We start from the raw sequence: 27015 nt of genomic DNA, 5'->3' as shown, positions 1-27015 counted from the left end.
TTTTTTTAGGAAATTAGAAAAATATTAGTCACACGTAAAGTACTATTCATGATTTATTATCTAATAAAAATAAAAATATCAATCACAAAAAAATTTGAATAAGACGAAGAGTTAAAAATTTAAGGTAAAAAGTGAAAAATTGCTTTATTTTGAAACGGAGGGAGCATAGTAACGGAATGCAAAAACTTCCTGGGAAAAAGCGGTAATTGCAGATACAGAAACTAGTATAAGTCGTAGTGGAAAGGGCTGGAGTAAAACAGAAAGAAAAATATGAATAGCGGGTTGTGGAGGGGGCAGAGTGGAAAAGGAAGGAACCATCGCGTACTTTCCCAGCAACCTATCCTCTCTCTCTCCTCTTCTCTTCTTCTCTTCTTCTTCTTCTACTTCTAGTAGCCCGCCACCGCCCGCGTTGGTCTCGTCTCGTCTCGTCTTAAACCCCAAAAAACCAAAAATTAAAAGGCCTCCCTCCTCTCCCCCTCCTCCCCTCCGCGATAAAAATCCGCCGCCGCCGCCGCTCCTAGGGTTCCGGCGCCGCCCCTCTCCTCGCTCCCACGGTTCCACGACCCTTCTCCCTTCACCCGCCGCCGCCGCCGCCGCCGCCATGGCGGACAAACTAAGGGATCTGAGCCAGCCCATAGACGTCCCGCTGCTTGACGCCACTGTCGCCGCCTTCTACGGCACCGGATCTAAGGAAGAGGTATTCTACTTCCCCGCCTCCCCCCCGGATGCCTCCTGCCCACACTTAGGGTTTCTCTGCATCGCCCGCCAATGCCCCTCCCGACCACCATACAGCGTTTTATTTAGGGTTTGTTCGGAGCAACGACTGTGTTCATATTTTCACTACTACTGCTTCTGCTGCTTCCTATTTCGCCCCCACCCAAGGGTTTCACACTGCCACTGGCTGTTGCTGCTGGGGTGCTGCTGCATATGTATTTTTTTTTTAATTTCAAGCTTCTCGGCAATCTATATGTATCTGTCCAATGATGCTATGTTAGTGTAAATGGGATTGTTCCACGTTTATTGTGTTTGTTCCTACCGATTTTTATCAAGTAATGTCAGACATGCATGCTTACATAACCTGATATGCTGCTGCTCTTGTTCCAGAGGAATGCCGCCGATCAGATACTGCGAGATCTACAAAATAACCCAGATATGTGGCTGCAGGTGGTCCACATTCTGCAGAATTCCCAGAACTTGAACACCAAGTTTTTTGCCCTCCAAGTAAGTTGCTTCGCCTTACCAGTTTGCCATGTCAGGATAGCTTGCTACGACATGGTTGTCATTGTAGCAAGAACTATTTTTTCATCCAACCTTCCCTGCACTTTGGTAAAGAAATTACTTTGTACGTTGTTTATGTGATCGTAATGCCACTTTATTAGGAGATGCTATGTGAGTGTTACTTCTTGAACTCGTAACTGTGTTTTTGTGAATCAATTATTGATCAATGTTGAGTGCTTGATGTACTATGGCACTGGACAGAAGAAATAATCCGTGGAGAAATGCATGTGGGTTTGGCATTCGCTGGCAGTGGATAGGTTAGGTTGAATACATTGGGCTCTGTTTGAAATGCAGGATACAAGCATGAATCTTGTATGGAACCATTATTTCCAGTAAATGTAAATGTTTCTCTTGTACAGAACTAGATGGAGACCCCACTTTCTAAATGTTAGTTTTCAGTTGGGCTGTGCATGCTTATTTTTCAGCTGCTGTAGGAACATGGTCTGTAATGCCTCTATTTAGAGCAGTGAAAGGTGACATGTTAGTCCTCCTTTAACCATGTACTGCACATCCACCTGGGTGCACCAACAGAAAAAGGAGGAAATATCCACTCTCATCTTTTCGCTTTTGCTTATGCCTATAAGTCAAAATTTGAATTTTTAACCTTAAATTTGGAGTTGATTTTGAGAGTTTTTCATCATAGTTTATTTTTTAGCCTTTGCTTTTATATCGTTAAGAACACGTATATAAATATTTTATTCGCAAATTATTTTTTGTTTGCAAATATGAAATATGACGTTTGTCCTTTTTCCTAAAAAAGCCAAACAATGACCCCACATTCTGTTTCCACTTTAGAATCTCTAATCTCTACCACCATTCAAATAAGGTTTTGCTCTTTTTTTTTTGCTATGACTCTATTATCACCCTTTTCATTTGGGCGGAAATTATTTGGGACCATCTGACCACATAATCCAGATTTATGTGCAACAGCCATGAACAAAACCTCGGCTTTCTGCATCTACCAAAATTAAACTATTTTCCCCGAAATGTATTCAAACATATCTATCAGCATGATGCTGATGCTTGTTGCTTGCTCCATGTTCATTTTAAATTTCATTTTGTCATTTCCTGATTTTGCCACACATTTTTAGGTACTTGAAAGTGTTATAAAGTATAGGTGGAATGCATTACCAACTGAACAACGTGATGGCATCAAGAATTACATATCTGATGTTATTGTCCAGGTAAGGACCAATACCTGTGGCAAATCTTTTATGTCATCTTGCCCATGAAAACAAATCTCCTTTGTGTATGCTTTTTTTTTAATATGCTCTTTTGGCACTCTATCAGCTCTCTAGTAACGAAGCTTCTTTTCGGCAAGAGAGACTTTATGTTAATAAACTCAACATTATACTGGTGCAGGTAAGCTGTATATTTCAATTGCCGTTTAAGATATAACTCTACTTGTCATAATCTATTTGTTCTTCTAGCAAGTCAACTGAATTGAATTCTTAATTGTTGCAATATAATAGGTTCTGAAGCATGAGTGGCCAGCCAGGTGGTCATCTTTCATTCCTGACCTTGTTGCAGCCGCAAAGAGTAGTGAAACCATTTGCGAAAACTGCATGGCTATATTGAAGGCAAGTTGATTTATCACCTGTATCTGTTTTACTAACAAAGAACCAACTATTTACCATGCAATTCTGATTTGCAGCTTTTGAGCGAAGAAATTTTTGATTTTTCAAGAGGTGAAATGACACAACAGAAGATTAAAGAACTGAAATCTTCACTTAACAGGTTGGATCTTATTACCAAATTTATCCTTTTTTGGTGCTTTATATCTCTATATGTTGGACCACACTCTATTTGTCTACCATATACTTTATTGTGACTGCTTATATCTTGACTGGTGTAACATAATTTTCCTGTTTGAACAGTGAATTTCGTCTCATTCATGAGCTATGTTTATATGTCCTATCTGCAACACAAAGACCTGAGCTCATCCGCGCCACACTGGCTACACTTCATGCTTTCTTATCATGGATCCCAGTGGGCTTCATATTTGAGTCACCTTTGGTACTTTGCTTATTTCTAAACTCATCAGGAAAGATCTCATCTCACACAAATTATATAAAATCATGTCTTATTTTTTCCTTATGGCTGTTAGCTGGAGACGTTGCTGAAGTTCTTTCCTGTGGCTGCTTATCGGAACCTTACACTCCAGTGCCTCACTGAGGTAAATTGGTCACTTATTTCCTGCTTTGTCTAATTTACAGTGTTTGTAACCATGTACGTTCTTAATGGAGTAATAAAAATGAACTATATTTGTTTGTCTGGTTACTAGTTTTTTTTTCTATATATCCTTTTACGTGAATGGGGGTAGTAAACCAGCCCTATTGCATTTATGAAAGATGTCATTTTGATGCTTTAATACTCTATTGATCTTCTTTTATATGCGGAGCTATGTTGCAGGTTGCTGCTCTTCAGTTTGGTGATTTTTATAATATGCAGTATGTGAAGATGTATACAATTTTCATGATGCAGTTGCAGGTAAAGAATGTACTTCAGAAATATGCTATTTCCTTCTTTCTAAAGTACCCTTGCCCTCCTCCTCCCTTCAAAATATTTATTTATGAATGGTTCTTCTGTAAAAATGTATAGGCTATTCTTCCTCCTGGAACAATTCCTGATGCCTATGCCAATGGTTCTAGTGAAGAGCAGGTATGTCAATAGTTATTTCGATAACGGCCATACGTAGGAATCTGATCGATTTCTCATTGTTTTAATATCATTGAGGTAATATATGATGTGCTTTCCATGGTGCAGGCATTCATACAAAATCTAGCCCTTTTTTTCACTTCTTTCTTTAAGGTAAGATTTCTCACATTTTTTACTTTCCTGGGTAAGCCAAACTATATATTAGGAGATGATATTTTTTTAGCAAAAAAACTTTGGAGACAATTAAATTCCTTACTTAAAACGCATGGAACTTTCCTTGAGATGCTGTAACTAATTAACCTACTCTTTTGCTGCCATATTCCCAGTTTTGAAGGGAAAAATGATATGTTCTTGTCTTGCATTGCCTTGTCAGTTTATACATCAAAAATAATAGCATAAATGCTATAGTTATGCTATTCACAATTATTACTTAATCTTCATATGGTCTGATCTTCCTTTTGATTAACATTTAGAATCACATGCGAATATTGGAGGCATCTCCAGAAAATAGAGCTGCATTACTTCTGGGCCTTGAGTACCTCATTGGAATTTCATATGTTGACGACACAGAGGTTTTTAAGGTAAGAATTTTATATCCAGATTCGGTACATGTAAGAATGGCTCAAGAAAGGTGCATATATTATAATGTTGGTGGATTTGCAGGTTTGTTTGGATTACTGGAATGTGTTTGTTTTAGAGCTCTTTGAAGCACATAATCAAATGGAGCCCGCAGCATCTGTAAACATGATGGGACTTCAGGTGTTTCTCAATGAAATATTTTACTTGATTTTAGTGGCTTTGATATATCCACCTTTGCACTCCATGCACTTTCTTCAAACTTCTTCTATTTCATTTGTTATTTCTTGCTTATGAAATTTTGAGCTCTTCCACTACATCATCGACTCATTACACACATGAATGATCTGTAGGCTCAGATGCTCCCTGGAGTTGATGGCACTCTAACAGCTGTTCAGCAGAGGCGTCAGCTTTACTCAGGTCCACTGTCAAAGTTACGAATGTTGATGATTTGTCGGATGGCAAAGCCAGAGGAGGTATTGATTGTGGAAGATGAAAATGGAAATATTGTACGTGAAACAATGAAAGACAATGATGTTCTTGTTCAGTATAAGGTTAGTAACAGAACATGTATCTGTTTTCCATCCTACCCACATTGTGTCACATACTCCATGTTTGACCTGATTAATTAATTGTTATGCCAGATTATGAGGGAAACACTAATCTACTTGTCTCATTTGGACCACGAGGATACAGAGCAGCAAGTATGTACCTTCTACAGATATTTCTTTGATTTTAAGAAACATGTTATCAATACTATGCTTTTGATGTTGTTCATGCTATGTGATATCCATTGAATCCGTTTCATTTTCTATGTTGAGATACCATAAGTCCTGGCTGAAACATGAATACAAATGATGGCAAGTTGGCAACATAATGCTTTAGTTTGATAGTGCACATGATATTAGTAGTTAGAAACCTATTTGTTGGTCAAAGATCAGTTTTGTGTAACCAAGGGAAGTGGTCAATATGTTATGCGAACAAGCTTATTATGTGTAGCCTAAGAGTCATGAAAAATGTCTATTTTTTTCAATATAATTGTTGCACAATTTCTCCATCTGGTTTAGTGCTTTTTATGAAGTTAAATCAGAAACCTATAAATTTTTCTTGGGATATCAGATGCTGAAGAAACTAAGTAAGCAATTAAATGGAGAAGACTGGAGTTGGAATAACCTCAATACCCTCTGCTGGGCAATTGGATCAATATCTGGTTCTATGGTGGAGGAACAGGTTTGACAATCATATTCTGTTTCATTCTTGGTCTTTGGCAAATTTAAGTACTAAATTAGCTTTGTGATGATTTTGACCATTGAATACATTGTGCTGAAATCCTTAATGGTTTCTATGGATCTGTTATTCTGTTGCAGGAAAATAGATTCTTAGTAATGGTCATTCGTGATCTATTAAATCTCTGTGAAATCACAAAGGGGAAGGATAATAAAGCTGTGATTGCCAGTAACATAATGTAAGCATTTATCTCAACTATCCCATGTTTACTAACAAAATTGTGGTTTGGCTGATTTGATAATTTGCATTTTAGGTATGTTGTTGGTCAGTACCCAAGATTTCTCAGGGCTCATTGGAAGTTTTTGAAAACAGTGGTTAACAAATTATTTGAGTTCATGCATGAGATGCATCCTGGAGTTCAGGTCAGTGTTCACATGTAGTCTGTTGTTGTACAGAATCACATGGAGTTCAGGTCACTTCTGTTAGTATTGTATGTAATGTATGCCTTGCACTGCAGGATATGGCGTGTGATACTTTTCTGAAAATTGTCCAGAAATGCAAACGCAAATTTGTCACACAACAGGTAAATTCAATCACATTGCTTAATATCCTGAACTATATCTGAGCAGCTATGTTGCTATTGGTTTCAAATATGTGTTATTTAACTCATGTGCTGAATTTAATTTAAAGCACATGGATGTGATTTATACTAATATGCACCGGTCACACACCAACTTTCATGTTTCTTTGTTATCTAGGTGGGCGAGAACGAACCATTTGTTTCTGAACTGTTGTCCAGCCTTGCTACAACAATTGCTGATCTTGAGCCGCACCAGATTCATACTTTTTATGAATCGGTATGTTCAAACTAAATGAATAAATAATAGCTTCGATCAAAATCATCTGTTAATAACTATTTTGCGCTATCTATTTTTGCTGCTCAGGTTGGCCACATGATTCAAGCTGAATCTGATAACACTAAGAGAGATGAATACCTCAAAAGATTGATGAGCCTCCCTAACCAGGTTCCTTATTTTGTGTTCTTAGTATGCATTTCTGCTTTTTCTGGAAAATGTAGTTTTGACGAGGTTATTCTATCATTGAACAGAAATGGGCTGAGATAATTGGACAGGCAAGCCAAAGCATTGATATCCTGAAGAATCAAGATGTTATTAGATCTGTTCTTAACATTCTTCAGGTAATTAAATTGAGGCTGATAATTTCGTTTTGACTATTGCTAAATATTTGCTGGTGTGAACTGTGGTATATTATTGTTTTCTTTCATTCTTTTGATTTTCTCGATGTTCTTTATTTATTTATTATAATTTGTAAAGACTCTAAAGTTAGATCTTCCACCTAGTAGGGACTGAACTTCCTAACCAGGTGTTGTACACTAACTGGTAGGGGCATTTATTCATTATATGTAGCCCACTGAACCAATTTATAGATCATATTTTTTCTTGTGAGATTTTGCTTGGGAACTTCAAGATTTTTAGGGTCAATGCTCCATGTCAAATTGTAGATACCATGCATTATAGAAAATATTTTCCATGTGTTGTTTGTGTTATACCTCCAGCATTTAGCCAGCAACTGCTTTGCTTTTGGTTCCTCTGTACTTCACTATCAGTTAAACATAATTCCTTGTGTATGGTATGCTGTTTCTTGTGTGTTCTAAGGTGACAGCATGCTGTTTGGTTTCAGGTTTCCTTTACTGCTTGTACAGTGTAGTCCCAGACAATGTTGTTATTTTATTTCACCCGGGTAATATTTGTTGCTATATTGCAGACAAACACAAGTGTTGCTAGCTCACTTGGACCACACTTTTTCCCTCAAATTTCTCTAATCTTCCTGGACATGTTGACAGTTTACAGGTAATTCGTTTATCACTGCTCACCATGTTTCATAGCAGTATTATTTTAATATTTTAGATAATGGAACAAAATTTTTCTCTTCGCTGCATCTGTGGATGCACAAGCCAGCCAACTATTACAAGTTTGGACATCAAGTGGGGTAAAATAAAGTGAATTAACTGGCTGAAGTAATTGATAGAAACAGCAAATCTCAATGTGCACAAAGCTATTGCTAAATATCAGTATTGTGCTAGATAACACCTTACTAAGTTAGATCAAGGTCTCAGATGAACCATTCTTTGGAATGGTACCGACTGGTGCTCATTATTGCCTGGCCATGTCAAACTTGGGTCCTCATGTATGGCAAACTGCCACAACTTTCTGGGACCTGCATTATCTGCTTCTATTTGTCGCTGAAAGCAAGCTTGTTCATGCTAAATTTGCTCCAATCCACTAGTTAGAATTGTATTTTTGTTCACTGTGCTTGCCATGTTGTCATGATTACATGTGGTCAAGGTTGCTTTACATCTTCTTCCGCCTTTAAAACTTCATTAGCATTGGCTAATACCATCTTCGTTCTTTTGTGCATTGTCTTCACATCAGAATGTACAGTGAGCTTGTTTCAAGCACCATTGCTGAAGGAGGCCCTTTTGCCTCAAGGACCTCCTTTGTGAAACTCCTTAGGTATGAATGGATGGTTTCTTTTTATCTATCATTTTGTCATTTTACTAAACTATACTCTATATGTGACAGATCTGTTAAGAGGGAAACATTGAAATTGATTGAGACTTTTGTGGACAAAGCTGAAGACCTACCACACATTGGGAAACAATTTGTTCCTCCTATGATGGATCCTGTTCTTGGTGACTATGCTAGAAATGTTCCTGATGCTAGGGAATCTGAAGTCCTGTCCCTGTTTGCGACAATCATAAACAAGTATGCCTCCTACCTGATAATGCCTGTTTTTTTGTAGATGTCAATTAAAATGTGATTTTTTATTCAAGTACGTAGGAAATTTCTTTTAAATGTACCTGGTTCACTCTGTTCAGATCTTCCTTTCCAGTAATCATCATTTTAATGGTTATTGCAGGTACAAAGGTGAAATGCTTGAAGATGTGCCTCGCATATTTGAGGCTGTCTTCCAATGCACTCTCGAGGTAGGAACTACTATATTTGAAAGCCTTTTTTTTTCACCCTATTCTTAGGTAATAGTTTTAGATTGCACTAAAAAATTGTTCTGTCCTGTCAGATGATAACTAAAAACTTTGAAGATTACCCGGAGCACCGCCTCAAATTTTTCTCTTTACTTCGTGCTATTGGTACCCATTGCTTCCAAGCATTAATTCAGCTTTCAAGTCAGGTTAGTCTAACTATTTAAACATCATTCTTCCTCGATGTAAATTATTGAATTGAGAGACATCAACATATTATCTTAATATATTCTATTCTTCTGTTTCATCTGATTATTGGACTGTATCTGATCCAGCAATTGAAACTTGTGATTGACTCAATCAACTGGGCATTTAGACATACAGAGAGAAACATTGCAGAGACTGGTCTCAGTCTATTGCTGGAAATATTAAAGAACTTTCAGGTAGAAAATATAATCCACAATTTAGCTATTGCATAATAATCTGGAAGCTTATTCTTTTTACATGATTCACTTGCAGGCCGCAGGATTTCAAAATCAGTTCTACAAAACCTACTTTTTGAATATTGAACAAGAGATCTTTGCAGTTCTGACAGATACATTCCACAAACCTGGTTTTAAGCTTCATGTTTTGGTGCTTCAGCACTTGTTTTGTGTGGTACGTCCATATTTATTTTTATCTGTACTCTATTCTTGTATGATACACATGATTATTAATTTTCGTAATTCGTAGGTTGATGGTCTGACGGAGCCTCTCTGGGATGCATCCTCAGTACAGTACCAATATACTGACAACGCTATGTTTGTCCGAGATTACACAATAAAACTTTTAGGTTCATCATTTCCTAATATGACACCTGCTGAGGTATGATCTTATTTTGAAGTTATCCTGCACTCCTGTGGCCATCATAGACCTAATAAAATTTCCCACATAGGTTACCAAGTTTGTCGATGGGCTTCTTAGCTCAAAACATGACCTTCCAAGCTTCAAAAACCATATAAGGGACTTCCTGGTGCAATCAAAGGAGTTCTCGGCTCAGGTAATTTGCCCCTACCTTTCAACACTGGCATGACCCTGTTTTTCACAGCTCAAAGGATTATAGAAATCAGTACTTCCATTATACCAAAATAGTAAAGAACATAGCTTATCGGAAACCAACAGTGCTAAATTACTAGAGACTGGATCTTTTCTGTCCACCTGGTACGGTATGGTACTTTAGAAAATCAGAGATACGGAACTGCTTGTCAAGCACACCCTTACTTTTAGGGCCTTACAATACATACTTGCCCATATTTTATTAGTTTTCAAGTTATCATTTGATAGTTCTCTTGAACTCTTCTGATGAGTTGTTTCATGTTCGTTTGCTTAGGATAATAAGGATCTATACGCTGAAGAGGCTGCTGCACAAAGGGAAAGGGAGCGTCAACGAATGCTTGCTATTCCAGGGCTCATTGCCCCAAGCGAGTTACAAGATGAGATGGTAGATTCATAATTACGTGATTCTGCCTTGCTAATCCAGTTCCATTTCTTGCTTTGGCCTCCAAACCTCTGGAGCCCTCAACATCCCATTGCCCAGAGTTCTCATCCAGGGTGGTGAAAGAAGGTGCCTGCTGTAATGTTATGTTTGGTTACCTCCACTTGGTGCTGATTGCGAGATTTCTGCTAGTTAATAGGAAAGGCCAACTCAATTTTGTCACAAGAGCTGTTTTGGACTGCCATTGTTTTGCAGTATGTGAGTTGTCAGGTTAATGTGATGACAGCAGCTCTTGTGCTCTTGTATTCTGCTAACATTGCTGCGTGTGCTGGGCCATCATATAGTATGATCACGGTACAACATTGTATCATGATTTTTAGTTTAGTTTATAGATCGGCCGCATTCTGTATTGGAGACATGATTCAGGATAGAAACTTATATCCCTAGTGTACTATTTTGTGAAATATGTTTTTTTTTACCTTTGTCAGCACATGTGCACTCCCTGTTTAGTTTCTTTTTGACTACTGTGATTTGTTAGCCTGTACGAGAAGTCGGGATTGCCGCCTGTGTGTATTTATAAACTAGACATTCTTTCTATGGAACAACCCAGATACATTAAGTGAAGCCTGTGATGACACCTTTTTTTTTTTAATAATTGTATATTTGCGCAAGGGCTGAACAAATTACGATTTGATTTGTGTTTTCATATTCAAGCCTGATTCTTCAGGAACGAACGTTTGGACTCCTGGAAGGTTGGCAGTGGGGATATCTTGTTGGTCGGTGCGATTCCCCCCTCCTCCCTGAATTGCCCCTTTCGCCTTGTATAAAATTGCCTGTGTGTCGGAGACGGAGAGAATATGTGCTCAGAAGCAGCACATCCGACTGAAGAAGGCTTTAGGGCATGCACACTGTAAATTGCCTCACCGAGGAGTCCTAGAAGTTTAAATCCACTGTTCCTACAATGCATGCATCCTTGTGTGGGTCCTCCTCTCTCCACAGCCTTTTCTCTCCCTGTGTCATGCCGCACTACTCCTCATCCTTACTTGTATGCGTGATGCTTTTTCTTCCTTTTTCACTCTAATAAATTTCTGACGAGGCTTCGCACGGCTTGGAGAGGAGACACTCAGCCTCAGCTTGCTTGAGCCACTGGACCCCACATCCTCTCTCCTCTAGCTAGATAGTTCGCCTACGTGGCGAGCTAGAGTTACTCGCCACATAGGTGCATTGTGTATGGCCCATGCTATGCTACGCTGCTCTGGATGTTCAACTTCAAGGACGACAAATCGACAAGGAAAAGGACGGGCGCAGGCGCGCATGGGATTTGGAAAGCTGGCTGCTTCCTCACTACTAGCAACTTCCTAGTTTCCTACACTATCGTCAAGGCATTCCGAAGATTCTCCAAATTGATTAATTGCATCAACTGTGGTAATTCCATGTTACTCGCATCACAGTTCATCGATCTTTCACGCATGCCAGCAGTCCGTTGAGGATGCATGATTGCGGGAGGACGCAAGTCGTGTGTGTCGTGGGAGCCAGGTACACTCGAGATACATTACATGATCCTCAAATACTATATATCAACTTGTACAAAAATTATAGCAAATCAAATACTCCAGTTTAAGGTAATCAAGGGCCTTATGGTCATTCTGAACAATTAAATTAGTATCAACGTTATGCATGCTTGTTGCCAATTGATCATCTGACTTGGACGTACTGAAAGCAGCGGGCAATTAGTTAAAGATTTCACTTTGGCGTGTAGGCGCCTATGTCTGTCTAGTGTAGTATAGTATACTAGTCACGTTGCATCATCAATCAAGTATATATGCACATAGAGTTGAATTGGATTTTGGCGAAAAACGCGAGCTTAGTAGGTAGAAAGAGATACTAGTCTACTTTTATACCAAGAGTAGAGTACAAAAAATGTCCAGTCCAGATTATTCTTCTTATCTAATAGTGGTAGTAACATTTACCTTACCTCGGCAGTCAGACATTTCTGATCAACTGATGAAGAACAAGTCAAATAACCATTCACCATTGCAGACGTACTGTTTGTTGGGTTGTATACTTTTGAGGAAGCTCACTGGAAAAACACCTCACCTTTATTAGCTAGAGAGCCTAGAAGAGGAGAAAATGCCACTTGCCAGTGCGTTATTGTTTGTTACTCGATCGATCGAGTACTTGGCTGTGGTTTCATATCCTCTATTACTATAATAAACACTAAACACTGACATGTAAGTCTATAAAAAAAATAATATATCAGTTACTGTAGCCTTCTTCAAGGGTAAGGTAAATTGTTTCGATTGATTGCAATCAATCATCAAAGCATAATAATGGACCACGAAAGACTAGGACGCTTCCCTCTTCTAGTAATTTGCTGCAATCATCTCACCTTGCATGCTCTTACCTGTCAATTGCATTTCACTTCACTATATATGCGCCTCGCCTGCCTCTTTAATTTCTTCCTTGCTGAAAACAAACTAAATTAACACTCTACCCAACCCAACCCCTAATAGAGGACAGCAATACGACATACCATTTGCCACATGACTATACGAGGGAACAATTCACGTTGCTACTCTCTCAAGTTGTACTGTATATAGCGATGCTGTTATACGCATTGATCGAATATACACTTGTTTGAGCAGACAGTCGTTACAGAACATGAAGAATCCAATGAAGAAGAATACTATATAATACATGGCCCAGCTGTGAATTAATTAGTAATTAAGACGATATAGCAGTAGAATTAATTGATGATGGATATACATATGTCATATGTAGGGAAGAGCTAAATATGTGATGTGATGCGATGTGATTAGCAAGCAATTAAGGTAGAGATGGAAGAAAAAGTAAGGTAAGTAAAGTAGCTAGCGTGGCATGTCGGGGTTGGGGGAGCAGTTGTGCTGGTGCTGCTCCAGCATGGAGGCGTCGTGCGGCACGTAGTCCTCCAGCTTGGAGAGCAGCTCGGACGGGGTGCGCGCGGCGACGATGATGTGGCGAGCCGCCGGCGTGACGAAGCCTTCGTGGACGGCCTTGTCGATGAAGGCGAGCAGCGAGTCGTAGTAGCCGTCGACGTTGAGGAGGCCGACGGGCTTGTGGTGGATGCGGAGCTGCGCCCAGGCGATGACCTCGAGGAGCTCCTCCAGCGTGCCGTAGCCGCCGGGCAGGGCGATGAAGGCGTCGGAGTGGCGGGCCATCTCGGCCTTGCGCTGGTGCATGCCGGCCACCGCCTTGAGCTCGCCGGGCGTCTCGCCGATGAGCTCGCGAGGCAGAAGCGACTTGGGGACGACACCGAGGACGTGGCCGCCGCCGCCGTGGACGGCGCGGGCGACGAGGCCCATGAGACCGACGCTGCCGCCGCCGTACACCAGGTCGATGCCGCGCTCCACCTACAGTTCGTTCGTCCGTCCGTCCGTCCGGCAGTTCCCAAATTAATTAAATTATAATCAGCGCGCCTACGCTACGAGTATATAGATAACATACGAGGTGGTGGGCGAGCTGGACGGCGGCGAGGTGGTAGGAGGCCTTCTTGCCGGGGCTGCTGCCGCAGAACACGCACACACGCCGGAACCGCGACTTCTTGCACTTGTTCATCGGCTTCGGCTTCTTCTTCTTGTTGGACGACACCTGCTCCCTCTCCATATTAACTAATTATATACACAATCGCGCACACTTAATTCATCCGCTCTAACAGAGCTTGTGCCTGCCTGCCACTAAATACTTGTGTGTCTGTCTCTCTAGCTAACATATATAACAAGCTAAGCTATCCACGACCACGAGAGTCTGAGGCTGATGTTATTCCTACTCTACATATTGACAGCGATATGAGGGCCTCTCTCTCTCTCTCACACACACACAAACTTTGCAGATTAATTAGCCTTGGATCTCCTCCAATTAACCTCTGCCTCACCCCTGCCAGTTGGATATCTATATGAGTCTACGGAGTATATACTATGTACTGTACTTTCTAAAGTTTTATCCTTTCTAGCTAGCTTGATACTACTTTCATCTCAATAATTCTTGTTATTTTAGACAACAATAGTCTTCCAAATCGGCTCATATTAAAGATTCAAACAACTTTTTCAATACATATTAAAGATTTTCAAACACATTAGCTCCATTACACCTCGAACTTCCTTATTTCTATGTGGTCTATATATGCTTGTCGATCGGAGGGAAGACTAGATGTGACTACAAGTGAGTTTTGTGTCTTCTAAACTGTATAAATACAAATTATTTATTCGGTCCAGAGTGAAAGGATGTGTTTAACGATCGATGATCCAAAAATTAAAATTAGACAATAAAAGGTGATCCGATCTTCAATTGTACTGTGGTCGATCCATCTTGCTCAGCTGGTAGGTGCATGGGAGACGATGGATCGATCGAGCTAGCTGTGAGCGTATGTACGTAACTAATTCAATTTTCCCTTGATTTATTTTTCTGGCTCGCTAGATGCATGCATGATCCTCTCTCTACACATGCACTCCACCTAGCTAGTGTACTATAGTTTTGTATTTGCTAATCCAGAATTAACATCATATATATATATATATATCCAAATAGCTAGTTAGGTCTCGTCACAGATTCTCTAGCTGTAGCTAGATTAGCTTGTCCTTTAATATTATATACGGTTTATGATCACACATAATTAGTAGGGAATTTGTCAGTTTCAGTTGTGGCCTTCTCAATCCAACAATCTAGCTAGCTTCTAGTTGACTTAATAATGTGGGAGAAATTCTGATAAAAATTATGTAGTACCGATTGTTTGACAACAAAATCGTTTAGGAATCTTTGCTATACATAATCGTACAGTAAACCTACTAGTTGGTTCTTGGTTGAAACCAAACAAGTAAAGAAAAAGACCAAACCATAATTAAAAAAAAATTATACGTACGGTTCCAAAAATTATTGCAGAAGTACGGACATTATTTTATCCTTTTTAAAATATTTATTTTAAAAAGAAATCATCCAAAAACTTGTTTGCAACAAGTGGCATAACAATATAACAGATTAACAGTGGCACACAATAATTTGTTAGTGTGGTAGTGCTTTTGGTGACGCTGCCGTGGCCAAACGGTGCGTTTTTTTAATAAATATATATGGTTTATTTTTAAAAAGAAATTATTAACAGATATAGTAAAAAGAATAAAAAAAAGGATGGAAATAGCACAGGCGGTGCAGCAGGCCAACAGAAAAGAGGAAAGAAGCCCACAGGAAACGAGGCCCATAAATCACAGGGAAGGGAAGGGAATTGGGAATCCATCCCCAACTTCCCCTTGCTCGAGTCGGGATTGATGATGGAGCCCGTCGGCGGCGGCGGCGAGGAAGAGAAGAAGGAGAAGGAGAAGCTGTGCCGGCGGTGCAAGGCGACGTACGCGCCGTCGTCCAACACGCGGCTCTCCTGCAGGTTCCACCCCTCCTTCTTCGTCTGCCGCCGCCACGACGACCAGAAGAGGTACTACCAGCTCCGCCACGGCGACCCCCCCTACGCCGCCAAGTTCTACGACTGCTGCGGCGCCGAGGACCCCGACGCCGCCGGCTGCACCACCGACTTCCACCTCTCCTACGACGACCCCGACGCCTAGCCCTTCCCTTCCCTTCCCTTTACTACTCCAGTACGTACTGTTTTTCCTTTCTCTGTTCTGGTACTACTACTGTCCATCAATAATAGGGAAATTTAACTATTTGCCGTCGTTAAAAACAGCACATCATTAGCTTGCATCCTAATTTTTTGCCACAAGGAAGAGAAGATTTGCTAAATTTTTACCATCTGTGCACATGTGGCAGCTGAACAGGAACAGGAGATGCCACCCTGTATAGGAGAGGCGAAATGTCGCTTTTGTCCATCATATAAAAAAAAAGGTAGAATGATCTCTACCCAGCCTGAACCTGCTCTATATTGTGTTCCATAAAATACAAAAATATTTTTACAGCAGTATTTATCTGACAAAATGAATATATATATGTGTACAGTAGCAACTCTGCATATATATATTTATGTGTATGACAAACTTTTGAATTGAGAAAATTGGGTGATTGTTATTTATTCGTGGATTAAAGAGTTGCTACTGTACACATGTATATGTTCATTTTGTCAGATAAATACTGCTGTAAAAATATTTTTGTATTTTATGGAACACAAGATAGAGCAGGTTCAGTTTGGGTAGGGATCGTTCTACCTTTTCTTTCACAGGATGGACAAAAGCGACATTTCGCCTCTCCTATCCAGCGTGGTATCTCCTGTTCCTGTTCATCTGCCACATGTGCACAGATGGTAAAAAATTAGCAAATCTTCTCTTCCTTGTGGCAAAAAATTAGGATGCAAGCTAACGATGGCATCACAGGAGTAGCTGTTTTCAACTATCGCAAATAGTTAAATTTCACTCAATAATAGGAGTACAAATAATCAGCAATAAGACCGTCCGTCAATAAACTGATTACTACTACTTCTTTGTGTTGTGCATCAATTATATATATATATATATATTGTCACTACGCTTAATTCCCCCATCGCCGGAAAGCCATAGAAAATGGAGCACATAGTAAATATGTGATCTGAATACCAAAGAGTTGATGAAGTTAGCGCTTTTAGCTTAATAATACTAAACCTGGAATCGAATCACTCTGCCGACACCAAATAGACTGGACTACTAATTAAGACTATATACATACTAGATTGAAAGTAAATGCAAACCATTATCTATCTATCTTCCAAAAAGAAGAGAAGACAAGAGAAGAGGATGATATGTATGTATGTTGTTCATCAAGCATACACAACTTGATTGGGATGCGCATACAAGCAGCACTCCACCACATGCGCATCACTATCAATCTATCTATAGCAGCAGGTAGAGAGTGGAGTTGTCCGCACCGCACACGGCATGGCCACCATGCGCAACATGGGAATGGGATACTACGATAGTGGGGAAGAAGATGATTGGGAAAAATAAAAGCCCAATATATGCTGTAATCCAAGCCAACATTATGCATGATTACTCCGCTACCAATCTGTCCATGATGATGAACACTAATTTCTGTCTCAAAACACAACTGCTTATATCTATCCTACTTTCAAGAGAGGGATGCTAAAATAAATAAATAAATAAAAAACATTGTGATTGTTTGAGATGAAAAACAGGTGAAGAAACTAGTCGACGAGTGATCGGTGAAGATGGTATTTCACGACTCAGTGACTTGATGATGATAGAATAACAATTTACTCTTTTATTCGAGATAATACAGCAACTAGCTATGTTTTGTGACGGGAGTAATATTGATACATACTCTCCCTTTGTCCTGTCCCAGAAGGAACACAATCCTCCTATCTCCAGACAACAATAATGCCGAAGAAGAAAAAAGACCTCACTCAGTGTCTTATTCATAGGAGCGTTAAAAAGCATTGATGATAGTTAGACAAGAAATATTGAAGTAATATATATATATATATATATATATATATATATATATATATATATATATATATATATATATATATATATATATATATATATATATATATATATTCGATTCATGAAGCAATGGCATTTAAGAAAGATATAGACTGATTTAATTTTAGAATAAAGTTTGAACTTTATAAGTTCATTTATTTTAGGAGAGGCTCCAGTATGCAGTGCGTGGGCTGTGACGCATTGATCCATATATTTTGACGAAATTTTGTGAGAATTAATATTGTTTTAATGAAAATCACAAAAGTATAGGTCATCCGAAAAAAAAAATCACAAATTTAGGGATTTATCGAACGGTGGGTGTTCGACTGGGGCCTATCGACGAGAGGAAGTTCGATAGGGCCCACCACCCGGTCGACAGCTGAGCCAATTGGGCTTATCGAACTACCGCAGTTCGACATGCTCCTCAGCGCCAAGTGGTGGGCCCTGTCGAACGGTGGATGTTCGATAGGGTCCCCTGTCAAACAGCAGCAGTTCGACAGGGCCTAATTGAACACACACTATTCGACGAGATGTTAAAATTATGATTTTTCATGGATAACCTCTAATCGTACGATTTTTCACTAAAATAATGGTATTTCTCAAAAAATTATATTTTGACACCTCTCTTTTTTCTCAATGTCCCCTACCCTGTTTTGAAATGAATGATGAATCAGCAGCAGCCTAAAATTGCGGGAAGGTAAGGTCCAGTCCAGCAGCTCCAGCAGGCTGAACCTAAATACGACTACCTTCATCTTAAAAAAAACTTTATTTGGTAGTCCCTGCGTCTAACGTTTTACCATATATATTATTTTATAAAAATCCAAAAAAATTAGTCACACGTAAAATGCTATTTATATCTTATCATCTATAATAATAAAATAATTGTAAAAAACTTTTAAAGTGAAGAGTCAAATATATATCTAAAAACAAAAAATAAATTTATTTTAAGAAGAAATTCTAGGCTACATGTGGATGATGAAGGCAGAGGTCCCTCCCAGAACCAATGAATCTTTCATGGCGAAGCAGCACTGCAGTGGTGTGTCACGAGTATATGATGGACCACCACGTGATTGGTCCCCAGATCCTGACCCCCTTCAACAGTTACTTCTTTGGAAGGGATGTCACGTTAGATGTTTGAAGTGTTTTTGAGACGAATGAAAAAAGATAATTTTTAGGAGGAATGTCACATCAGACGTTTGATGTGTTTTTTACAAGAATGAAAAAACGAATTTTATAACTCGTCTAGAAACCACGATACAAATCTTTTAAGCCTAATTAATTTTTTATTCTATCTATGTTTGATGTTTTATTTAGATGGCGAAAGATTTGATTAGATGCTTTTGAAAAAAAATTAGAAACTAAACGTGCCCTTAAGTTTAAGGGCTAATTAGATACGTACCATTACAATTTTACCGGAATAGAAAAATACTATTACAATTCAACAAATCGCAAGGATGCCATTACAAATTGCATGAAACTTGTTGGACGCCACCGCATACGCCGGCTGACCGTTTGTTGACTAGATTTGACAAAAAAAATTTGTTGATGATGAATCTGCCCCTGCGTGCGTGGCTGGCTAAACTGGTCAGGTTGGACCGAGGGAGCAAGGCCAACCAGACCGCTCACACCTCCTCTTTCACTAAGCCGGCGGTGAGGGCGACGACCACGACGGCGACGGAGGCGACAGAGACGACTAGCGGTCGAGCCAAAATAGTCTTTCCAACACCACCAATACTAGCAATGGCCACCACATTTACATTCTCAGATTCATATTCATATTCTTGGTTGCTGCAAGATGATCTGGTTGATGCAGAAGGGAGACCGTTGTTCGTCCTGGTCCTCTTGCGAGCTGAAGTAGCTTCTCCTTCGATCGCCGCTTGTGCTCCCGTCCAGAGCACATCTTCACCTACAGTAGCTTGAGCACCTCACTCTCCAGGCCGCGGACCTTAGATTTGTTATAGAAGCAGCTCATGGCCGACCTCAGCAGCTTGCCGATTTGATGCGGCGGCTCGGAGCGGGCGCAGCGGTCGAGGACGGCCCCAAGCGTGTTCCTGAGGCAGTTGAGATCGTCTAGGATCTCCCTCACCGCGTCGCCGTCGGCGATGCCCTGCAGGAAACCACCCTCCTCCCACAACGGTTGCTCCAGCTCTGCCGCCGTGTCCGGCGCCGGTTGGAGCTAGCGGTGATGGCGATTGAACTCGTCGAGGAGGTCGTAGGCGTCGTAGACACAACCCTTGAGCTCGGGGAGGAGCCTGGCAACCTCCTTGTCGCCCTTGACGAAGCTGAACCACTCGGCATGGCTGATGAGATCCGGTAGCTGGAGCATGCAGTAGTGGAGCTGCTTCATCTTGGCGTCCTCCCGCTTCCACTTGAGCTGCCTCCGCTCCGCCGGCGCCTCATCCTGCCGCCGCTCCCACCGGCGCCTCCACCGGGACAGCAGCTCCGACGCGGCGACAAAGGCCGCCCTGAGGAACTCGAACCATTGGTTGGCGTTGGAGACGCGAGACGTCGCTGATGGAGGCATTTCGGTCATTAACAAAATACAGTACAGCCAGATCAACTACAAATGGCTGACCAGCGTATGCGGTGGCGTCCAGCAAATTTCATACAATTTGTAATGGCATCCTTACAATTTATTGAATTGTAATGATTTTTTTTAATCCGTTAAAATTATAATGGTACGCACCTAATTAACTCTAAGTTTAATTATTAAGAGATGGAATGGATGATAAAGCTGGTTAATAAACAAAGAGAGAACATCTCTGACCCCGAGTCATCCTGTCAGACAAAGCAACAGCCAATTGCTTTGGCGCTTTGTGTTTGCGTACCCCGAAAACGAGGACCATTCTCCCCATTCCTTCTTAAAATAACTTTCATTCTTCTCTCTTTCAAAAAAAACTTTATAATATTCTTCGCTTTATCAAAATTCTAAAATAATTACTTTTACTTTATATATTTCTAATACATTTATTTATAATTTTATAAATTTCGATATAATAATTAATTAAAAAGTTAATTAAAACCAAAAGAGAAGAAATAATTTTATTTTGTAACGAGGAGGATCCTCATCCGCTGATGTAAGAACATGTTGGCCAATCAAAGCAGATCCATCGATGGACTCATGTTCAACGACAAGTGGCTATCGCTCGGATTGAAACATACTCCCCCATTTTTAGGATCTAATAAACATTTTTAGTGTTATCTAAACTTATAATATATAGCTTTTTTTTATCATCCTTAAAAAAGTTGTATCTTGAGGTAAAAAAATTTATTCTAAAATTCTTAATACTTAAGATACTTTTAAGGATGCCAAGAAAGTCTTACAACACTTGCATTGCATTATTAGTACATCACAGGCAGCGTGTCTTTCTTAGCAATTACTACAATTGGAGCTAGCTGCCGACGGTTTCCATCATGGTTTTGTCTGTCTTTCTGTAACAAGTGAGCAAAGTGGTCCAATAATTCTTCTTAAGAAATAAAAAGAAAAATTAGTAACGTTTTCATCCGGAAGGAGCAATTAAGAGAAAGAAAGACGTAGCTCCACTATAGAATAATATTAAGCAAATTAGCAGACGATGAAATCTATAGTGGAGGGAACAGTAATCATCAATCAATACTAAGAAGAGGAGGAGTACAATTAAAATGGAGTGTAATCAAGAAGATGTGGAGCGAGGTAGAGGCAGAGGCTAGAGCGTGGAAAGGTAGGCGTTGGCGAGCAATTTGCCGAGGCGGACCTGCGCCGGCGTGGTGAGATGCGTGTAGTCGGAGGCGATGGGGAGCCCCTTGGCGTCCACGTACTTGAGCCATGGAAGCCTCACCGCCTTCTGCGCCTCCCTCACCTCCTTGATGAACTTCCCCTGCCCCGTCGCGATCCCCACCTGGATCACCAGCAGCTCCGGCAGCGCCAGCTCTCGCCGGACGTCGCGCACCATCGCCTCCATCCGCCCCGCGTACACCTCCGCGTCCTCCCGCCGGATCGTGTCCGCCTCCCCCTGGTACCACAGCAGCGCCCCCACCCTGCCGCCGCTCGCCATGGCCACCCTGGCTCGCGTCACCATCCGCTCGTACAGCTCCGTGCCCCTCGACCAGTTGGCGATGGGCGTGCCGCCCTGCGCGCAGGGGACCAGCCCGATCACCGTCGACGCCGGGATGGCGCGGGACGCCCGGACGGCGTTCGCGAAGGCCATGCCGGGCCCCACGCCCAGCACGTTGCGCACGTCGATGCCGGCGTGCAGCGGCTCGCGGGCTTCCTCCCACTGGAGCTCCGGGGACAGCCGAAGGACGCGAGGGGACGGCGCGCACTCGGGAGGAACCACGCCGTCCCAGCTGCCGCTGGTGGCGCCGCCGCGGCCGCCCATGTTGGACTGCCCGGCCAGCAGGAATATCAGCGTCGGGGTGGGCGGGGCTGCGGCTGCGGCTGTGCTGGCGGCGGCGGCCAGCACAAGCACCAGAGCTACTACGTTGTGCGGCGGCGCCATGCCCATGGTGCTCAGCGTCCGTCAGTGACAGTGTGTGTGTCCCTGCCCTTGGTGACGATGAACAGCAAGGGGTCCAAGACGTGCTCAATAAATACACGCGCGCCCTATTCTCTTTTTTTATTCATTTTTAAACGAATCTCTTGAATGGATACGACGCTCTTGTCTTCATATATACGGGACTTATCTTTTCACGTACGAAACAATTGAAAGGCTAGTAACTCCAGATTTTTTTTTGGGACAATTTCATTCTTCCTTTTATTTCGAAGTCTAATATTGATTTTATCTTTTTTTTAGAGTTTTTATATATGTCTATACTTTTTAAAACTAAACAAACTAGTTGCCCAGTTCTGAAATGTAATCAGGTAAAGAATAAAAGAAGTAATTGCCGAAATTGTAAAGAACAATTTTGCCGCCGTTAGAACTAGGGAGGGGAACAGTTTGGAGTGGTATTTTTCAAATCTGAGCGGAGAGGTGGCTGCCTCGGCGGCGGCTGGGAGGGGTGCACGGAGCCGGCGGTGGTTGGGAGGGGGGCGCAGCGGCTACTGGGGTGGCGTCGGCTAGGCAAGGGAGACGGTAACGACCGTTGTCATCCTTCTTAAGACAACACAAATGACTTAAAAAACAGAGATAAAAAATGAAATTCCTAAGAAAGTTGACACCCGTTAGTTATTCCATCCAAAAAAAAGGCAACGAGTTTGTTCAGTTAAAAAGAAAGGGCAAATACGAAAAACCCAAAAAAGAAGAGGTAAAATCAGTTATAAGGGTAAGAACGAAATTGCCTCATTTTTTTGAGTTAACACTGAGCCAATGAATACAATAGTGATATAAGTATATAGTACATTGTTAATATATAATATATCCATCGTACAAATACATTGGCTAAAAATAGACATTTTCCCTCTCCTTCGTATAAGTACATATATGCCACAATTTCTAGGACCCACTTATATGCTCGCTCTAAGATGATGTACACGAGTATAATAATTGATATATTGGGTTTGTGCTGAGGTTAAAAGCCTACGAGTGAATTACATACGTTATACATATATGTATCAAACTGCGGTCCAATCGAAAAAGTTTTCGGGCGTGCGCGATAATTTTGCAATTTGCCCTCTTGTCGACCAAACTATAAAATTGACACTGCACCATCTTCGCCCATCCCTGGCTCCCTCCCTATCGTCTGCCGCGCCATCTTTCTGCCCTCGAGGAGGGTGGTAGGAGGTTAGATTTGTAAATTTTAGAAACAAAAATATATTTTTGTAAATTATTTATTAAATAAAATTTTAAAAAATCCATCCGTCTGAACCAGCAGGTGGGCTTAAATGTGGTACGCTATACCCACATAGGTAAGGCCGTAAACAGAGCTAAGCCCATATCCAATGAGGCCCATCACAGCCTCCTCGCACGAAATTAAATTAAATAAATAAAAAATGAACGAGCAGAAAAGCAGACATTCTCTCCTCCTCGTCTCAAAAATTGTGCCATCTCAAAAATTCAAACACAACAAGGAGGAGGAGGAGGAGGAGGAGAAAGCAGCAGCAAGCAATGGAGGAGAAGAAGCTCCTCCGGATCCTCCTGGGCCTCGTCTTGCCGCTGCTACATGTTGATGTCACCGCCGCCGACCTCCCTCCCTCCAACAAGCTCGTCTTCATCCTCGCCGGCCAGTCCAACATGGCCGGCCGCGGCGGCGTCGTCGCCTCCCACTGGGACGGCATCGTCCCCCCCGACTGCGCCCCCAACCCCTCCATCCTCCGCCTCTCCCCGCAGCTCCGCTGGGAGCAGGCCCACGAGCCACTCCACGACGGCATCGACTCCAACCGCACCTGCGGGGTTGGCCCCGGGATGGCCTTCGCCAACGCCCTCCTCCGCTCCGGCCGTGCGGGTGGGGCCCCCGTCCTCGGCCTCGTCCCCTGCGCCGTCGGCGGCACCAGGATGGCCGACTGGCTCAGGGGCACCGACCTCTACGCCGATCTCGTCCGCCGCGCCAGGGTCGCCCTCGAGACCGGCGGCCGCATCGGCGCCGTCCTCTGGTACCAGGGGGAGAGCGACACCGTGCGTTTGGCCGACGCCAACGAGTACGGCCGCCGGATGCTCATGCTCGTCCGCGACCTGCGCGCCGATCTCGCCATGCCACACCTCCTCCTTATTCAGGTTATTTCCTTTTTGGTTTTTTAAATGAAAATTAATTAGTTATAGAACACTTTACTACTTGCTCTGTAATGTATGCATGCTCTATCTGCACTTGTTAGCTTTACTTGTTACTTGGGCATGGTTGGTTGGTGCTCCTCACCTCTTTCTTGTCGCTGCACCTGCACCTGCCAATCTACCATGCATATATTCTTCTTTCAACAATAATCGAATTAATAATTAATGATGAGGGAAGACGGTGGGCATACGGGATAGAGTTGTTAGTGGCGTCGGAATTAAGGCTCTTTCGGTACACAACGTCTCAACCTATTTCGTCCGCTCCTAATGTAATCAATCATACATACTACACCGAAATGCCAATTCAGTTAAGGCATCATTGGCCCTTTCCAAGTATCCTACTTTACATTTGTTTCTTTTCATGAGTGTCTGGCATGATAATGGTTTGCATTAGGTTGTCAACCCACGCAATCCATTTATGATGTGTCTACTGTACACCATTTCTGTAGAGAAGAGGCATTTCATCTTTAGGTAAGGTCTATGTGCACAGCTACTGCCGTCTGAAACATTGTCCCTTTCCTCATTGAAACCATCCAGGCAATGTTTCATCCAGCTGCTTCTAAATAGATCGACTCTTTTCTGCTATACTAATACAATGGGCTATCCCCATGCCATCTTAATTTAAAGAAAAATTACTACCAATGAACGGACTATGTGTACTAATCAATGTTTCTGTGTTTGCTGTTTCAGGTAGGACTAGCATCAGGGCTTGGCCAATACACTGAAATAGTAAGGGAAGCTCAGAAAGGACTCAAACTTCGAAACGTGAGATTTGTTGATGCAAAGGGGTTGCCGCTACAAGATGGTCATCTGCACCTGAGCACCCAAGCTCAAGTCCAGCTTGGACATATGTTGGCACAGGCATATTTGAACTATGGTACTTCCACACTCTAGTTCTCTACCTTGTTTTTCTTTTTTGAGCTAGTTAGCTATGGGACTACGCACTTTTTTGTTCTACTTCTACCTTGATTAGTTATTCCTGTGAACTGTTCATGTAGCAGTCATTCTTATGATTATTGAATTGGCTTTGGTATAAATTTACCAATCTAGCCCAGTACAACTAGTATGGATAACCACTAGTGCGTTGCACTTTTCATAATGAAAAGTATTCCCTTTCTTCTTTCCGTGTTTGAGAATGATACCATCAAAATGATTGTGCACAGCAAGGCAAGATCAAACACGAACAAAAATAATTAGGATGTGTAGTGGAACTGAATGCTAAAATACGATCGAGTTGATAACCAATAGTTACCAAAATGTTGCAAAACCTTTACAACGTACAATGGAGACATTTTCTTAAAAAAACATATAATGTTGTTCCTTGAAGAAGTATGATCGCTGTTTTTATAATGATGATTTCGAGGAAGCAGAGGGGTTAAGCCCGCTACAGTTTATTTTATGGTCTGTTCATTCATTCAGCACCGTATTTATTTGTCCATTATTGTTTTTTTTTTTTTTGTGGGGGTGTTAGGGCACGCACATTCTCAATCCCCTATATCATGGTGGCTGCAAATTATGTTGGCATGTTGCCTCATATTTCTCTGAAGGGAGCCGTGCACATTTATGATAATTACCAGACACAGCCACAGAGGAAGTGAAGAAGAAGAAGATGGTAGGCCTTTTGCACATAATCATATACCGACACACACAACACAAGCATTTTAACGTGATGCCGTTAGAAGATTCACTCACTTTGTGTATATCAAACTAAGCATTCACAAATTCTTTGCCAGACAGGTGATAGAAGTTCCATTTCCATGCACTATACACGATTTTCTCACTTGCAAAAAAATTGCTAGCTTCAGTGTAAATAGCATTGGGTGCTCTTCAACATTGTTACCTTTGGTTGGGCAGGTCCAAATTATGAGTATCTATCCGATACACATCAGTGCTGGTTCATGTAGCAACTGTTGGTAATCTTTGCCCTCTAGCGCGTAAACTGTGATTTGTATCTGACTAAATGTGTACTCTCAGTAGGTGAGTGAGCGATATACATACGGTACGTCGATCATGACACTTAGGACACATCTGCAGCAGAAAAGGAGCGGTTTATACTTCACCAGAAATTTAGTGGGCACTGTATACTGCATATCGTAAAATTTTCGCATAAGTTAAATATATAATAATCTCTCCGTTCCACATTATAAGATTTTCTGGCCCTGTCTAGATTAACATATGTGCTAATGAATCTAGGCACATATATAAAACATATACATTGATGTATGGATAAATCTAGACAATATTAGAAAGTCTTATAATATGTAACGGAGATAGTACCAATAAACTGAGTCAAATGAGAATGTTCAAACGGCCGTGTAACCATTAAATAGTAAGGATGCAGAATAAAGAAAATTAAATGTTTGATTTCATATGGAGATAAAAATATGAATTATGCGGATCATATAGAGGAAGATACCAAAAAAAATACTGAGGAACCAGGACAGCCACATCTCCTAGAGAAGAGGAACATTTTGTCCTAGTCACTTGGAGTGTTCGATGGAACCAAAATCCTAGGAAATCAATGAGAAACTGTAAATGACATTTCTCTAGATTTTTGTTCTTAGGCCTGATTTAGACGGCACGGACAATTTGGTAAGGGAAATTGGTGTGGGCTATGATTTGTGAAATTGGGCTTAGACTTGGTACCATGTCTGATTTACATTTGGGCCC

The 27015-nt window shown here is 41.4% G+C and overlaps 5 protein-coding genes across 6 annotated transcripts; 3 read left to right on the top strand and 2 right to left on the bottom strand.

Moving 5' to 3' along the window:
- Positions 1 to 434: 434 nt before the first annotated feature.
- LOC102699488 (protein EXPORTIN 1A-like) lies at positions 435 to 10678 on the top strand. The gene is made up of 32 exons (XM_006650868.2): positions 435 to 697; positions 1105 to 1221; positions 2370 to 2462; positions 2569 to 2640; positions 2751 to 2858; positions 2933 to 3015; positions 3156 to 3294; positions 3386 to 3454; positions 3691 to 3768; positions 3880 to 3939; positions 4045 to 4089; positions 4410 to 4517; positions 4600 to 4695; positions 4866 to 5066; positions 5157 to 5216; positions 5632 to 5742; positions 5880 to 5977; positions 6053 to 6161; positions 6257 to 6322; positions 6498 to 6596; positions 6684 to 6764; positions 6848 to 6937; positions 7525 to 7610; positions 8193 to 8273; positions 8343 to 8525; positions 8680 to 8746; positions 8839 to 8949; positions 9076 to 9183; positions 9260 to 9397; positions 9473 to 9604; positions 9675 to 9779; positions 10110 to 10678. The coding sequence occupies exons 1-32, from the start codon at positions 602 to 604 to the stop codon at positions 10230 to 10232; spliced, it is 3213 nt and encodes a 1070-aa protein (XP_006650931.1). The 5' UTR covers positions 435 to 601; the 3' UTR covers positions 10233 to 10678.
- Positions 10679 to 12800: 2122 nt separating this feature from the next.
- On the bottom strand, positions 12801 to 13918 carry LOC102714447 (probable cytokinin riboside 5'-monophosphate phosphoribohydrolase LOGL5). The gene is made up of 2 exons (XM_006651982.3): positions 13698 to 13918; positions 12801 to 13603 (listed from the first exon to the last, which is right to left on the bottom strand). Exons 1-2 carry the CDS (start codon positions 13854 to 13856, stop codon positions 13082 to 13084), a joined length of 681 nt encoding a protein of 226 aa, XP_006652045.1. The 5' UTR covers positions 13857 to 13918; the 3' UTR covers positions 12801 to 13081.
- Positions 13919 to 15432: 1514 nt separating this feature from the next.
- Positions 15433 to 16660, top strand: LOC102723037. Its single transcript, XM_040521743.1, has one exon. The coding sequence runs from the start codon at positions 15509 to 15511 to the stop codon at positions 15797 to 15799; it is 291 nt and encodes a 96-aa protein (XP_040377677.1). The 5' UTR covers positions 15433 to 15508; the 3' UTR covers positions 15800 to 16660.
- A 4318-nt stretch (positions 16661 to 20978) lies between these two features.
- Positions 20979 to 22260, bottom strand: LOC102714170 (probable carbohydrate esterase At4g34215). Its single transcript, XM_040521742.1, has one exon. The coding sequence runs from the start codon at positions 22144 to 22146 to the stop codon at positions 21349 to 21351; it is 798 nt and encodes a 265-aa protein (XP_040377676.1). The 5' UTR covers positions 22147 to 22260; the 3' UTR covers positions 20979 to 21348.
- A 1371-nt stretch (positions 22261 to 23631) lies between these two features.
- Positions 23632 to 26445, top strand: LOC102713893 (probable carbohydrate esterase At4g34215). 2 transcript variants are annotated; one of them, XR_005811343.1, is made up of 4 exons: positions 23632 to 24291; positions 25036 to 25222; positions 25817 to 25957; positions 26200 to 26445. XR_005811343.1 is itself a non-coding variant. In XM_006651980.3 (3 exons), exons 1-3 carry the CDS (start codon positions 23686 to 23688, stop codon positions 25888 to 25890), a joined length of 867 nt encoding a protein of 288 aa, XP_006652043.2. In that variant the 5' UTR covers positions 23632 to 23685; the 3' UTR covers positions 25891 to 26445. The 2 variants fall into 2 exon arrangements, 1 of the variants encoding a protein (XP_006652043.2); XM_006651980.3 differs by having other exon boundaries at positions 25817 to 26445.
- The last annotated feature ends 570 nt before the right edge of the window (positions 26446 to 27015 follow it).

The sequence above is a fragment of the Oryza brachyantha genome, chromosome 3 (genome assembly GCF_000231095.2).
Source record: "Oryza brachyantha chromosome 3, ObraRS2, whole genome shotgun sequence".
In the NCBI taxonomy this organism is placed as follows: Eukaryota; Viridiplantae; Streptophyta; class Magnoliopsida; order Poales; family Poaceae; genus Oryza; species Oryza brachyantha.
The sequence above is the reverse complement of the archived record's forward strand: the minus strand, read 5'-3'. Positions and strand labels throughout refer to the sequence as shown.

What these genes read in the sequence shown, in the direction of transcription:
- LOC102699488 (XM_006650868.2), top strand. Translation starts at nt 602, where the DNA reads ATGGCGGACAAACTAAGGGATCTGAGCCAGCCCATAGACGTCCCGCTG. An exon ending in ATGGTTCTAGTGAAGAGCAG is followed by an intron (nt 3,940 to 4,044) that starts GTATGTCAATAG and finishes TCCATGGTGCAG; the next exon opens with GCATTCATACAAAATCTAGC. An exon ending in GTGATTGCCAGTAACATAAT is followed by an intron (nt 5,978 to 6,052) that starts GTAAGCATTTAT and finishes TTTGCATTTTAG; the next exon opens with GTATGTTGTTGGTCAGTACC.
- LOC102714447 (XM_006651982.3), bottom strand. Translation starts at nt 13,856, where the DNA reads ATGGAGAGGGAGCAGGTGTCGTCCAACAAGAAGAAGAAGCCGAAGCCG. An exon ending in TCCAGCTCGCCCACCACCTC is followed by an intron (nt 13,604 to 13,697) that starts GTATGTTATCTA and finishes AACGAACTGTAG; the next exon opens with GTGGAGCGCGGCATCGACCT.
- LOC102723037 (XM_040521743.1), top strand. Translation starts at nt 15,509, where the DNA reads ATGATGGAGCCCGTCGGCGGCGGCGGCGAGGAAGAGAAGAAGGAGAAG.
- LOC102714170 (XM_040521742.1), bottom strand. Translation starts at nt 22,146, where the DNA reads ATGGGCATGGCGCCGCCGCACAACGTAGTAGCTCTGGTGCTTGTGCTG.
- LOC102713893 (XM_006651980.3), top strand. Translation starts at nt 23,686, where the DNA reads ATGGAGGAGAAGAAGCTCCTCCGGATCCTCCTGGGCCTCGTCTTGCCG. An exon ending in CACACCTCCTCCTTATTCAG is followed by an intron (nt 24,292 to 25,035) that starts GTTATTTCCTTT and finishes TTGCTGTTTCAG; the next exon opens with GTAGGACTAGCATCAGGGCT. An exon ending in ACAGGCATATTTGAACTATG is followed by an intron (nt 25,223 to 25,816) that starts GTACTTCCACAC and finishes TGGGGGTGTTAG; the next exon opens with GGCACGCACATTCTCAATCC.